The 15,824-nt window shown below is 40.9% G+C and overlaps 1 protein-coding gene across 1 annotated transcript in view; it reads right to left on the bottom strand.

The window, feature by feature from the left end:
- Window positions 1-15,824, bottom strand: part of LOC104277663 (gamma-aminobutyric acid receptor subunit beta-2-like) — a gene marked incomplete at its 5' end in the record, with an annotated part of 28,187 nt that overhangs the window by 8,390 nt on the left and 3,973 nt on the right. Inside the window, 4 exons of the mRNA XM_009874367.1 lie at window positions 11,866-12,110; window positions 13,186-13,338; window positions 14,541-14,678; window positions 15,542-15,587. Coding sequence (XP_009872669.1) covers window positions 11,866-12,110; window positions 13,186-13,338; window positions 14,541-14,678; window positions 15,542-15,587 — 582 coding nt within the window. The remainder of the gene's footprint in view (window positions 1-11,865; window positions 12,111-13,185; window positions 13,339-14,540; window positions 14,679-15,541; window positions 15,588-15,824) is intronic.

Here is a 15,824-nt window from a genome sequence, read left to right as displayed (position 1 = left end):
ATCTCACCAGAGTGGAGCAGAGGGGGAGAATCCCTTCCCTCGCCCTGCTGGTCACACTCCTTTGGATGCAGCCCAGGACACGACTGGCTTTCTGGCTGCAAGTTTTCTTGCTTGAAGTCAAATACAACGTGCAAGGAACTACGCAGCAGAGACTTGCCATGAGAGTGGGTGGCAGTCTACCAGTGTGTCACCCGTCTGACCATGAAATACTCACTTGTCAACAGATTTAGGTTTGTGATTTTGGGGAAGGCCAATAACATAATTCTTGGGCTCAGCCCAAAGACTAACGTGGCCAGAGACAGCAGGAGGTGTAAGGAAAAGCTTTGGGAGCTGTGACAAAGGCCAGATCAAAGACTGGAGAGAAACTGCACTTAATGCAACAAGGAAAAAAAAATAACAAAAAAAATTCCTGTGCTGCTTCTATGGAAAATCTGTTACAAGTTTTCATTATAAAGAAAAAAAGGTGATTTTCTAACTTGACAATTAATTTCCAAATTTCTGGAAATGTACATCTTATGATCATGTTCAGTGCTGATTTAGAAGCCCCAAATACCACGAGTTCCATGTCTAGAGATACTGCACAGCTCAGAGGAATAGTCCTGACAATATTAAAATGAAAGCTCCTCTGCTGTGAAATAATCAAAAAAATCGGAATTTCTTGATGGAATCAGAACATTCCTGCATGATTTTCTTGAACACTGATAGTCTGCTGTTTCGCAGAGAGTCTAACATTCTGTCACTCATTTTACAAATGAGTGACAAGACTGAAGAAACTTTGTCGCCAAGACAAGATTAGTCATTTCACATCTGCTTCTAAGCAAATTTCTGTCTGTGCAATATATATACCAGTATTATGTAGCATTGCAAATATTGCATTATACTTAAATTGTTTTGCATATGCATTACTTCTAGAGAAAATAAGAGTTGGGTTATAAGGACATTTTGGTGGAATATAAAGCAAACTTGCTTTCGATTAGTTACGCATATAATTTTATAGCTGTAAATACACACACATAAAACATCAATATATGGAAAGCAGGAGAATTTCGGAACACATTTACAATGAAGGAAGGCAGACTGGGGTTTTTGGGAATAGTGTGCACTTTGTTCTTGCCAAAATGTTACTGGAACAACAGAAGGAAATGTAAAAGTAAAACTACGTTCAATGTTACAAAAATTCCCTAAGATGCGTTTCACGAAGGGTTTTCTACTCACGATTGAGAAAGCTGTTAATGAGTTAACGAGTCCAAATTGCAAGCTATCTGCAGGACCTTTGAAAACTCAAACAATGCGCAGAGAGAAAGTGGCCCAAACAAAACATGATGTGAAAATAATCACGTGGATTTAAGTTGTGCGACCTTTACTGTTCCCTCCTTCAGGCCAGCCCAACAGCTCTATTAGCAGAAGGTTGAGTTCATTCTGAGGATGCGAGCAAGGACAGGTAGACAGGGCTTCTTGTATATAGTTTTAAGATGCATTAAGCTTAGGTAGAAGGCTCAGAAAGGTTTTTTTGGCGTGAAGAAAACCAGATTAAAGTTTCTCACACTTCTGAAAAGAAGACTGGAGACCTAAGAATAAAAAACATTTAGACTTCTGTGTTTTAATATACCCTCTTATCATTACAGAGGCATTCTTAAAACTAGTATTTAAGGAGAAAAAAAAGATGTATTCATACATATAGATATATATGTCTGTATATATAAATACATACATTTAAATTTAGGCATAATCCTACCAAGTTCCTAACCTTTTTCCCTAGTTACGGGAGAAACTAACTCGTAGTGTCTTTCTCTGCACGCAGAGTTCTGGGAACGCAGCTGGGATCCAAAACAAATGAGAATGTGCATTTACCAGTAAATACGGGTCTCCACAGCCCAGCGTGACCGTGTCGTTAAATTCAGCATCCATGTACGCAACGCAAGCCTTAACACCCTTTGAAAAAGGAATGCACCTATCTAAGAAAGCGCACGATTTGCACATGGATGCCCAGGTCGTATGTTGGATTAGTAACATTTTGTTAGGAATTACTGTCAGAGGTGTCACTTCTAAGCCGTTTGGGCTATTCTGCTCATTAGCCTTGCTCTCTCTTTATCGTCACGCAAGACAAGCAGCCTCCGAGTGACCGCACCACGTCTCTCCTGGGAACGAAGTGTTTCCACTGTCGGAGTTTTTTATTAGTGTCCAAAGTTTTAACTTTCTTCAGTCTAGGTAATCTTATAAACTCAAGAAAAAAACAAAGCCAAAAGTAAAGTATCATAATTAGTAGTTGCTGATAGACTAAAAACTGGCAAAAAACTATTAAAGAGAATAGAAATATATACGTAAAAAAACCCCAAACCATATAAAGGATTTGAAATATGTATCCTCTTTCTTACCAGCGTGGGATACTATCATTCGAATTATGTAAACAATTCTGATCCTGCTCTGGCAGGGGGGCTGGACTAGATGATCTTCTGAGGTCCCTTCCAGCTCCTAACATTCTGTGATACAACTTTTGGATCACCTGGAATTGATTTCCCCTAGCTTAGAGATGACAAGGCATTGCTAGGTCCAAAAAGAAACCAAACACGCTCATTTTGGACACCATAAATAAAGCAAAGCGGCTGACGAACAGTAATCTTCTGCATTATGATTATTATAATATTCTACTATGATTATTACAGTATTTTCACCGCTTACTGCCATCCCAGTGTAGGCAATCCAGCGATCTCATGAGCACAACTAGGTTACGACCCCTAGCACATAACACCTCAGAGTTACAACTTAGTTTTTGGATAGAAATTAGCTGACTCACGGCCATTCAACTAAACCTTGGCAAACTCTTCAGAGCTGATCTGCTTTGGGAAATCAATTCACCAAATTCACCAGCCGGGCACACCTCCTGGACTGCAGCTACATTTCTTCTGTTTCACTGTAGGTCATTTAAATTTTTCGTGGTTAATTTCTCCACAGTTGGAAAGAACGGTACGAATTGCATTACTGGACTCTTCTTTGCAACCACAAGGGTATTTAATTCAGGGTCACAGATGGATGGCAGGTTTGTAGAGGCACTCCACAAGCAAAAATAACGTGCTTTAAACAAACGGAGTGTACATGCACTGGTCTTACATTAATTAAACATGGCATTCGAGGAGAGCGGCTGCAGAAAGAAAACCTCACGCAGCTGACTTGACCTTTATTTAGATGTCATGTGGAATACCAGTACAGATCATGGAAATAAATCACCTTCTGACTGCTTCTGCAAAGTGCCGTGGGCTAAAAGTGGAATTACCTCAAATTCGCCTCCTACCAAACCTCTGTTTTTCAACAAACCCCAGAGAGGCTGACCCAGCACTCTCTGCACTGCTGGTTCTTTCGTATGCAAGTTGTTCCCTGATAATGCAGGACTGCAAATTTAGGAGAAAGGCTGAGCTTTTATAATCCGTGCCTACTTTATTACATCTCCTTCAATAAAATCTGCTATGAGGACAGGCTGAGGGAGCTGGGGTTATTCAGTCTGGAGAAGAGAAGGCTCTGGGGTGACCTAACAGCAGCCTTCCAGTACATGAAAGGGGCTGCAGGAAAGCTGGAGAAGGGCTTTTTACAAGAGCCCGTAGTGACAAGACAAGTGGCAATAGCCTGAAACTGCAAGAGGGTGGGTTTAGATTAGATATAAGGAAGAAATTCTTCCCCGTGAGGGTGGTGAAGCCCTGGCACAGGCTGCCCAAGGAGCTGTGGATGCCCCATCCTTGGAAGGGTTCAAGGCCAGGTTGGATGGGGCTTGGAGCAACCTGGGCTGGGGGAGAGAGGTGTCCCTGCCCACAGCAGGGGCTGGAACGAGATCATCTTCAAGGGCCCTTCTAACATTACCCGGTCTATGATTCTATGAAACTTCTATGTAAGAGATACCTTCTGACCCTGGATCAAGAGTCAGTCCCCTGGGTAGTTTTCCTTGTACTGCAAACAAAAGGAAAACTCTCCTTGGAGGGGAAGGAAGAGGATAAATGCTTTCACTGAAATCTAGGCAGTGGCAGCATTAGCTCCAGCAATCTAGAGCGGTGAGGATTTGAGATATTGGACTGAAATTCTAAGAGCTTCACCTTGCCTTAGTGTTTTAATACCCTGTTCAGCTTATTGACTGAGTCTGCGCATCTAGTCATTTCAGAATTCCTCTTTCTTCCAAAAGCTTTTACATCTTGTTTTAAACGTGCTTTACATGCTTACTCATGGTTTATACCAGAAGTTCCTCTACTATAGAGGGTACAAAGTACAGCTCTCTGTAGTAAATACTGACCAGTCTTAGGTGCCTTTGCAGTAACTTCTCCTCACTCGAGGCACATTGTATGATTTCTTCAGACAGAAAGGAACAAATACTGCTGCAAACTGAAAAGGCCGGCAGCAAGCCAGCAGCAAATCAGAGGGGAAATAAAACCGAGTGTTAGCTTCGTGAATCCTAAGCTAACGAGCATTGCTTTGGAGCAAGGTGTATTATCTGAGGCCTGCAGCTCTGCTAATGCATGTTTACACCTTAGTCTGAAAATTGCGGAGAGCGACCTCGCCCGTTTGCAGCACGCTGGAAGCTGCCAAGGGCCACACATATAGATCAATGATTCACTCTGAGGTGAGTTTACACACTTCATCTAACTCCACCTTTCTTTTTCAAGAGAGACATTTAGGGATATGACAACGGAAGAAAAATTGCATATTGCATATGCTCTTAACTCACTAGTAAAGTGGTGAAAAGACGGTTGGAAGCCGTCACGGGAGGTGGCTGGTGGCAAAGCAATTCCTGAGCTGACTCTGCGCTGTTCCAACGCTTGCTCCCGCCAAGGATGGCATTGCTGGCACAATGGAAGGGAAAGTCCTCAGTCACCATGTCGGAACAGCACACAGACGGGAGCCAGCAAATCTGAAAATGGGCACCTGGAGAAGGCGGATGCTGTGGGAGCCCGTTTCCTTTCTAGACTACACAACGGCCAGGAACTGCCCATCCTTAGCCTGACCGGTTGTGTAGGTGAAATGATCAGGTGCAGTCATTTCTGGTACAGGTAGCTGCACGGTCTTGATTGTTTAAAAAGTCTGCTAATGCAGTGGATTCACAGAATCACGACGGTTGGAAAAGACCTCTAAGATCATCAAGTCCAACTGTTAACCCAACACTACTATGAGCTACAAACCATGTCCCCACTTGCCATGTCTACATGATTTTTGAACACCTCCAGAGATGGTGACTCCGCTACTGCCCTGGGCAGCCTGTTCCAAAGTCTCACCACTCTTTCAGTCAAGAGATTTTTCCTAATATCCGATCTAAACCTGCCCTGCTGCAACCTGAGCCCATTTCCTCTTGTCTTAACACTTGTTACTTGGGAGAAAAGACCAACAACCAGCTTACCACAACCTCCTTTCAGGTAGTTGTAGAGAGCAATGAGGTGGCCTCTCACCCTCCTCTTCTGCAGACTATATAGCCCCACTTCCCTCAGCCCCTCCTCAAGACATGCTCTCCAGACCCCTCACCAGCTTCGTTGCCCTTCTCTGGACCTTCTTGAGCACTATTCAACTTTCCTGGTTAAACTTCTCCAGACATTTTTTCCTCGGTGAAAAAGTTGCAGGGAAAAAACTCAGGAGCTGAGACAACTTGAAGGGGAAGAAAGTTACCACATTAGGTGCAGCTGAAAGCACACCGAGGTTCTATTTGTTCTCTCTTTGCTACCTCATCTCCTTCAGCAACTGTGTGCTAATTTTGTAGACAGAACCAGTAGGTCAGGAGAGCAATGAATTGCAAGGATACCTATATTTGTTTAAACCTTCTTAGCTTGCTAAGCCCTCCATTCATTCTTCAAGAGAACATTTCTATTCTGATTCACATCTATTAATATGCTGTTTAGTCTCTACTTGGTACCCAAATTTCTGACAGAAAAGCGTCATTAGTCTGACAGTTTCACTTGTCTTGGATTTGGCACCACATAACTGCAATGCACTGTAGCTTTCAGTCATGCCGACTGAATACCTTACGTAATACGAAGACTACTGAGCACAGAATTACTCATTGTTTTAAAAATACACTCGGTATATTTAAAAAAAGTCTTCGTTTTCAGAAAAAAACCTTATTTAAACATGCAGAGGTTAGCAATGTCAGTTCACATTTATTTAAAATAAAAAGACTGAATAAATCTGTATAAACAGTTCTACGACGTGTTGCATAATGTGCTGACATTTCCCCCCCTTTTCCAGAGGGAAATCGTTTTATTAATGCTCACAACAACGACAGCATTATTGCAGAATTAGAGGTGGTTTTATGTATGGGATTTATGTTATCATGTACTCCAGGTATATAGCCTGCACACTCACAGCTTCTCCAATGCTTTAATCTAGGTTGGAAACATCCAGGCTTCAATTATGACTGCAACTGTGTGTGTTCTAAAACCACACTCAGCGACGTATTTACATTACGCAAAACGTAATTCCACTTCGGAGAAGTGGCAAACTGAATTACTTTGAAAGAATACAACAAAGAAATTTCATATAAGAAATGTTAACTTACAATAATCAACTGTTCTAAATCTACATGATCTAAGTGTAAATGTAAAAATTAAAATAATTTAGCAATACTTTAAATGGGTAAGAATTAGAAAGATTGGGCTAAAACTGGAAAGCAAGATGCACCAAAACATAATATGGTAACACCTTGATAAGGTTTGATATCTGGGCTGAAAAAATGCAAATATCACATCCTGTTTCTAGCTAATAACCTGGTAAGGAACCACAGCAATGTCTGAGAAAAGACTGACAAGATGCTCCATCAGGAGATGGATCCGCAGCCCTTCCTTTAACACGAGCCTCGACGGAAAAGCCAGTAACGATACTCGCAGTGAGTATCATCTCTGCTGCCCGACACTCCCGGGCTCTGTTGCTTTGCAAGAGGATGGCAAACAGCTGCTTTTCCATTAAAACCACCCCTTCTCAAATGTACAGATGGCAAGATGCAAGGAGCACTTCTTTACAGAGGAAGAGGCACCAGCCTTTCATTCAGCCCGGTACATTTACCATGGGCTTTACAGTGACAGTTCTGGTTTCCATTAAATTCCCACAGAGCTGTAACAGAGGTTTTCTGATCCATCCAGAGTAACACATACACAGGTATCATTGATATTGCCAACATTTGCACCGCTCTTGCACCCCCAGAGAAGTCAAGGTGTGTATGTAGTAGTCTGGATCAAGAGTTACACAAGTAACTGTGGAAAAAAACCAGCAACAGAATCCAAAAGACATCGCAGGAGTGTAAGAGGAGGGTTGTCTGGGAATTTAAGTAACACAGGAAACACAGAGCCTGGGAGATGATCAACTGCAAGTCTGAACAGCACCAAGGCTAGAAGATGCATCAGACTCATCACAGGGATCAGCACCAGCAAGGCCATCAAAGCACAGTTTCAACATGGGAACTCCAAGGTAAAATATTTAGGTATAACAATATAACAGAAATTTAAAAATTAATCAAAAATAACTTAGCTACTGGATTCAGGAAGAAACTTATGGGGAATAAATCCATACTGAGAGAGCACCAAGAAGCTCATTATTTGAACTACTCTAACAGAAATTAAGTATATTGAAATGCCTGAGGGTCTACATCAGACATGATTCACAGTTGTACGAGACTCTATGCTGAGATCTTGATGAGGCTGATCATCTCCTGGAAGACAAAGCCAGAAAGTAAAGTTGCAGTTAGAAGAAAAAAAGCGCCCCATATAGGCTTCTAGACCATCTTTATGTAATTACAGAATTAGGAGATTAAAGTTATGGATTTCCGTAAAGGCTTTGACCCATTATCTTAGGACTGAAGAGATGATACGTGCACAACAATTACCCATAGGAAGACAGACAGCTGATGATACGGCAAAACCAAGAGGTTAGAAATTGGCCCTAATTTTTAATCTACCTGTTAATCATCTGGAAGAAGCATGGACAATATACTAGAATAGTGACTTGAGCCTGAAGGAAAGAGAGTGTGAGATGTGCCTACGGGATCAAAAGGATGCTGGTGACCATTGACATTCCTACTTAAAATAGGCCGCAGAATAAAACTGCATAACAAGGGCTTAGAGTATATATATTTTATGATAAATATTTGTTCTTCAAGCAGAAATATAGCAATCCCAGTTCACTTGTCCTTATATGTACACTTGCAGTACTGTGCCACTCAGAAGAGATTCAAAAACTTGAGACTACAAAGATAATGAAGGCACTTGAAGAAATAACGTAAGATAAGATGACTGGCCTGAAAAGAGAGGCAAGGAAATGATGTGAATGCTGTCTCCAAGAAATGAAGGATGTCTAGAGCAAGAAGGAAGCCAGTGATTTACCTCTAAGCAACAATACAACTGTTTGCTGAGAGAACAATTAGCCTTGACAAGTTAAAGGAACAAACTGCTGAATGCAGCTCGAGAAACTTTGAGAGTGGAATGTTCAAAGAAAGCCATTTTGACCTGGTCACTGCAAAGAAAATTAAGCATGTCCAATTTGATTTAACGAGTCCATGATAACGTATCTGCTGGTAATGGAGCCTGAATCTTCCTTGAGTTTTATGTCCTTTAAATTTCTCCATGATTTTATTATTCAGGTTTCAGAATTCAAGAAGCACATCAAGATACAGGCTCAATCCCTTCTTCTTCTTACTCCAAAGAGAGCTGACAATCTTAGAGAATAAAGGAGTAAATGAAGTTATAATCTTCTGTGGTAATTCGGAATAGATATAAGGAACAAAGTTTTACGATGAGGGTCGTGAAACGCTGGCACAGGTCCCTCAGAGAGGTGGCAGATGGACCATCCCTGGAAACATTCAAGGTCAGGTTGGTCTGAGCTCTGAGTAACCTGATCTAGTTCAAGATGTCCCTGCTCACTGCGGGGGGGTTGGACTAGATGATCTCTAAAGCTCCTTTCCAACCCAAACTATTGCATGATTCTATGATTCTAAAAAAAAAACCCTGCACCAAACCCACTACATTGGGCACATGACATGAATGCAAGGGAATTTAAGGAATGATTTGGCCACATTTTCACCAGGACTAGCCCAGGAGAAGCTTTGCAGCCAGCCTGATAGCGTTTGCTTGAAAGAAAAAACAGGACATTCTGAAAAAAAAACACGACATCCTCCTTCTGAGTCTCCAAATCTCCAAGAGATTGCATTGGATTCAGCACACACCACAGCCATGGAAGAACAGCTTCTGTCATGTTTCCGTGGTGCTTTGTAGGCTCTCTAGTACCTGCAGAATAACGCTGAGCTAAAATAGAAAGACTATCAGTGTCTGCGCCTGCCCTGGAAACCCTCCATACCAGAGGATTCGACAGCATAGTGTGGAGGAACTTCTACTCTGATTTTTCAAGCAGCTGAGGATAGAAGGACTAATGAGCACTTCTCTCATGATCTTTTGTTGTTCAAAATGTTGTAAGGTGTTGGAAGAAGTCTGTGAAGAGATTTTCTGGTCTATAATGTGCAGATGAAGATGCTGCACCAAAAGCAGCAGCTCTGGTACCTACTTTTCTGGTTTTTTTACATTTATGCTGAATGCAGTAACAGAGCTGTATAGCAGTCTGCATCCCCGTATTTTGAGATTTATTACTCATGGCATTGATTTTTTTTCTCACACAGTATCTGATTCTGATAAATTCATAATATTCCATGCAGTGCTACAAGAGGCACCTAGTCACATCATAAAAGAACACTCATACTCTGCAAAATCAGTCCTTCCACGCTGGCTCTTAATTAGAGATGGAGTGTTCGTTTGGTCCCATTTCTAAAATACTCGTTGTTTTTTTTTTTCTGGAAACCTGCAACTGAACCAAATTTGGCAGTTCAGGCCCATTTGTGGTTCTCGCACCTAAAAATAATTGCATCATACTTGGCCTTCTTTCATTGATATTCGGATCTGTTAAATATGAATCTATTTTTCTTGCTACTGCTCAAACAGCATGAACATTTGTCAGCTCTTTCCTCCTCCCCACGGCAATCTCTGTGGGTAGGACGGGGCTTACTCCTCTTTTCTGACCCTCTCCTACTGAAGAGTCACCAATTTCTTAACGAATCGCAAACCTGATTATGCGATCAGAACATATCCAGATACTGGAGCAGAACTGCCACAGACTATGAACTACACTGGTATATTAAGCAAACGGCTCAGTATAAATTTACATAAATCAAGTTGTTCCTGGTATATTTTATGTTAATCCCAGAGGCTTGGTGAATTCCTGCAAGGGTTATTAGAATTAATTTACTCTGCTTACTGGATTGGATTAGTACACCAGTTAGTGCTTTCAGACTCTAGCTCGTGATTAGCAATTTGCCACTAGACTTTGGTTATTCTGTTAGATTGCTGAAAGATCTGTTGCATGAATAATTATATAGAAAATATCCCGAGTGAAAAAGTATAAAAAACAAACTTCCCCTAGTGGTGACACTGACACCTATGGACCTCATTTCTATTAATGTTACAGGTAAATGCAAATCTAGTATGATACAATTTCTTAGTTAATAGCTTTGATTGCTTAAAAGGAAAGTAATTTTTTTAACACGGTCTTGACGAAATAAAAACTTGAATCTTTTTTCACACTGCTGAAAAATCACCAATAGAAAGAAAAAGATTTTTACAGTGCCACTGTGAACCTCACAACGGTAAAACATACCACCAAAACCAATCTCATCATTATGCATTTGCCTTCATTCATTAAAACATGTTTCTCTCAAATTAAAAAAAAAAAGAAATTAATGAATGGGTGAGATCTGAGACATGACAATATAATCCTCCATCTTAAATTACTATAAACTTATAGCTTATAAAACCATTTTGTGTTACCAACATGTGATCGATTTTTGTTGTTCCAGCAAAAATGGAACAAAATGTTCTTCTGCCTGCAGGCACGCTACGGCAGTACAGAAGTCCTGAACAAACATGAGAAATTCCACCATCAGAGCTGTATGAAACATATATTTCCACTTCACAAATAATCACTTGGGAGGGGGGTTCTGCTTTAGATCATTTTTATTTTTTTTTTAATTTTGATTTTGTTTCTCCTTGAAGTGTCATGCTGGATTACTAATTTAAAAAAATGATAAAATAATTTCATTTAACTTTCCTGTTTTGAACATGTGTGAAAGTTTATGCATTCCACACGGAGCACATTTTAGCATTCAGCCCAGATTTACCACTGTGTGAAACTCATCCAAAATGGTCAAAGTGAAAAATGACAAGTGCTTTATGATAAGTGCTCCATTTTCATTAAGCATAATGGACACTTCTTCTGAAAGTGTGTATCTTGGCAAATGTATTTTCTGCCTCAATTCTCAGTCCCCAGGGGACCATTTTTAGATTCAAAATTAAGTGCACGGCAAGTCGACGCTTTATTTCTGAGCGGTTTCTCATTTAGTCAACAGTATCCTGGGCCATTATACACTGGAAATACGCAAAATTTAAGCCCTTGCACAGCCAATATTTCTTATCCAGGTCATCTGAAAGATTTATGAAAGTAGGTTAAATTTAGGTTTTAATTCCAACGTTTCATACAGCTCTCACTAGAATATCAGCTACAGCCATCATTTTGGATTTGTTCCTTTGGAAACAGATTAGACATATTTAACTCTACATCCTGACTGAGAAAACATCTCACAGTAAAGCTTAACTGAGCACAGGCTTTCGAAAACAGTTTGCCAGGCTAGAGGGCAGCATTCATTTGCTGAGGTGCCTAAGCCCGCTGCCCCACAGAGCCAAGACAAGATCATCATAATCCCACTCCACTCATTTTCTACAAGGAATTAACATTTTAAAGCTCTGTCTGGCAGAAGGCAGTGTCTGCCTCCCTGGGGCAACGCTCCACAGACACGTCCCCGTCGCAATTTACCTTATTGACATCCATTCGCAACTTCTCGTTGTTGGCGCTGGCGGCTTTTTCGGCCGCTTTCTTTTGGCGCTGAGGTCCCCTGCCAAAGAAGATGTAGTTGACCAACGCGTACTCCAGGAGAGCCATGAAAACGAAGACAAAACACCCCATAAGGTACATGTCAATGGCTTTCACATATGGAATTTTGGGGAGAGTCTCTCGAAGGTGGGTGTTAATTGTTGTCATTGTGAGCACAGTCGTGATACCTGGAAAAAACAAGTGGCAAGTCCATTGATTGAATTAATTTTAATTTTACAGCACAACGGCTTATAATATTCAAATGTTAGAGCTGAAAAACCCTAGATTTTTTCTGTCCTGGCAGAAAAATTCCCACCCTCAACCTCTCTCCATATTCCCTATCTTTGTCTTTAGCATTTTGTACAGCAGAGGAAACTACACCTGCAATGTATTGTGTTCAGCCAAACAAAGAGTTGTATTCAACGTGTGTGTTTTCAACCAGCTAAACTCTCTAATGAGTCTCAGTTATAAATTACCAGCCTGGAGTTGCTGTATCTTGCTTCCCTCCAGCATTTTCAGATTGTCTGCAGTTGTGATTTCTTATGGGAAAATGCTACACAGAAAAGCCTGGTAAAACTCAGACAGTATTCTCCCAAGTTAAAATGTCAAAATCTCAATTGTATCTTTTACGGTGATTTACTTATTTTATCTTTGAGAGAGCTGTACTGGTAGGAAATGTTCTGACAAACAAAATTAGGCAACAGATATATTTATTTTTGTAACATGCTTGGATCCTCTGATGAGGGGCACAGTATAAACAAACACACCTGGGATTAGTGATGAGATGTAAGAGTACTCTGGAGATTAATTAGGGAAATAGTTTTGCCTTCGGAATGTAAGGTAACGGTAAGGAAAAAAATGCGTCAGCTTACGGAGAAGTAAAGGAAAGTGAAAGGAAAAGCAATTTATAATCCATAACACAGTGCTGAATGTGTATTCTGGACTGCCATGGGCAAAAGCAAACTAAATGCATTCTCTTTGGAGGAAAAACAAGCAGTAAAACAGCAACGGAAAATGTTGAGACAATTAGGCTAATTCCGGTTACAACGATTATACAGTTAGCTAATTCAGACACGAAATCACTTTAATTTCTGCTTAAATTGTGATGATTTAAATGCTGATTCAAATAATACAAAGCTTAACAAGCCAGACGTAAAAAGATCTAGCAGATTTATTTTTCAAATCATGCGCTACCCACTAAGCCAGAAGCTAGAAAAAGCATTCGGCTAATGCACACTGCATGAGACGTGTCAAAATGCCTACCTAAAGCAACTCTTGCAGCTGAAGCGTCATAGTTAATCCAGAAGGAAACCCAGGAGAGGATAGTGATCAGAATAGAAGGCATGTAGGTCTGCAGAATGAAGTAACCAATGTTTCTCTTAAGTTTAAAGCTGAGAGACAGCCTTGGGTAGGCACCTAAAAGAGAGTATTTGGCACAGCCATAATTTACTTGTATAAAGCCCGAAAACATTTTTCTGTCATGTTGGTTTTAGCGTTTCATGCAGCACGGAGCACACACAGAGTTGAAAGATCCAGGATAATCATCTGCAGAATTTTTGGCAAGAATTGGGATTTAATAATCTTTTATTCTGAGGGTACAAGGATGCTCTAGGTGCAGAGCTGCCGGTAATTGTAATATTCAACAACCAACAGCCGAGAAGCATTTCAGAGCATCAAAGCAGAGAAGTATTTCTCCCCTGACAAGCTGCAGTATGCCTGGCCCACCGTAACCCTTCTTCTAACCTTCTCTCCAAGCAATGCAACACCTGCCCTTTGTCACTGGCCACCAGAAACATTTTGGTGGCTGAAGCACTTGTTGAAATGGGTGCCTAGAGATTACTATTCAAGTCCAAACTCTGCTTGCTTTTGAAGCACGTGGGATGCACCATCCTTCCCTACTCCCTCCAACGGTGCTCTTTACCCAGATCTAGAAAACCAGTTTTGAAGATTTGTTTTTAACACACCTAGCAGCTTTCTCAAATAGACAGAGAATACCTCATAATCATAGCCCAGCCCCACTCTTGTCTCTCTCGAATGATTTAACACACCATTGAAATGTTGTTGCTTGGTTTGGTTTTCATTTTATGAAATCCAAATTTTCTTTTCCACTCCTCCTCAGAAACCATCTTTGCAGCCTTCAGCAAGTCATACGCTTGCTAGCATAGGCTCATGGACACATCCTATGGAGCAATGACTTCAAAGCTTCTACAGCCAAGACAGAATAATCTAATACATCCATGGTTTGGCACAAGGAACCATTAGAATTAGTGAGAGAAACGTTCTTAAATTTCCGACAGGCTAGGCTACTTCTTGTTGGGTGTAGGGCGCTGAGGGGTACAAGTGGCTTAATCAGTTTTTGCAGGAATACAGAAAACACAGCTTGTTTGACTGAGCCTTAACCTGAAAGACTACCAAAAACCTCTTCAGATGTTAATGAGCGATGCCTTATACACTACGAAAGCTGTAATAAAACCTGCTCTTCTCAAAATTCACAGTTGCTGCTCTGATTTATTCCTGCTCCTGACATTTTCGCTCAGATCCTGAACCGTGCGTTGAGAATGAACCCCCTTCTGAAAGTTCTCCCAGTGCATCCCCCTTGTAGCTTCCCCTCCACAAACCTGTAGAGAAAACAACATTCTTGGTGATAAGCTTGTAGTCTACAATGGAGAACTGTGGCAGTTCGATCTTTGTCACTCCTGTGACCGCATTATCACCCCCACGCCAGTAAAATTCAATGTCATCCGTCGTATAGCCATCTATAAAAACAGGAGGAAATGGTTAGGATACACAGCTCTTCTGACATCGTGGAGAATTCACTCAGGAAATAACTTCAAATACGTTTCTAAAATTAAACCACTAATAACGCCATGGAAAGACAGAGGCACAGGTTAATTTGGAATATAATTTCAAATGTCAATCCCAGGTGAACTTCAACCTGTAAAACCAAATTACGACTACTCGCATCCTACACATAGATAGTAACTACTTTCAGTTTAAGGTAACTTCAGGTCCCAAGGCTGGATAAAACAGGGAGGCCTTTGTAAGAAGCAGCTGCAGCAGAGGCGACAGCCACCACTCTGGACGGCAAAAAAACGCCCACAAAACCCCAACCAAACAGAAAAAGCCCACCATCCCCCCCAAAAAACCACCTCAAAAAACCACCAAAAGGCAGCACATGTTCACACAGTAGTAAGACATGGCAGCTGAGTTATCTCACACACTGCAGAGCTGGTGTACAGAAACAATCAGTAGGCAACAGAAATAAATCTGCTACAAAACCAGGAAAAAAAAGACATTCCTGCAGTTTTGCTGCCTTTGAAATGCTTTTGTGGTTGAAAACTGTAAATAAAAAAAAAAAGCACCTCAGATACACGATTATGACTATGACCTTTCGGGAAACATACCCAATAAAATCATGTATGGTCTGCTTTTATGTTCTCACCCACAGAGACAGAATTATACAGTAAACAATACTAAGCCCCATTTTTGGTGTTCAGCTCAAACAGCACTTAATTTTCAAGGAATAATGCAGATTATGCATTTTGTGATATCCCAGAAACCATAAAACTGTTTCCATGCATCATTAATTTTTGATAATCCAAGTACAATCAAGGCGTACAGCAGTAGCGGAAGGCAAGCGGGCTCAAAGACATGAATCCAATAATCTGCAAAAACACCAAAACAACCACAAAAACCTAACACACAACAAGTTTTAAATTGTTTTGGTGGTTATGTTCTTACAGCATGTTGAGAGCAATTCCAGTATTTTGTATACGTGACTCTTTCATTCTGTTTTTTATGGGGCTATCAGCAAATCTCACGTAGTTTGAGGGCAGAGGATGGAAAGATGTCAGGACTCAGAGCCATCACATTTACGCAGGACAGATTTTGAACAGCTCGTC

This window comes from Apaloderma vittatum, unplaced genomic scaffold, assembly GCF_000703405.1.
Source record: "Apaloderma vittatum isolate BGI_N311 unplaced genomic scaffold, ASM70340v1 scaffold14658, whole genome shotgun sequence".
NCBI classification, from domain to species: Eukaryota; Metazoa; Chordata; class Aves; order Trogoniformes; family Trogonidae; genus Apaloderma; species Apaloderma vittatum.
Note: the sequence above shows the minus strand (reverse complement) of the source record. Positions and strands in the feature narration are given on the sequence as shown.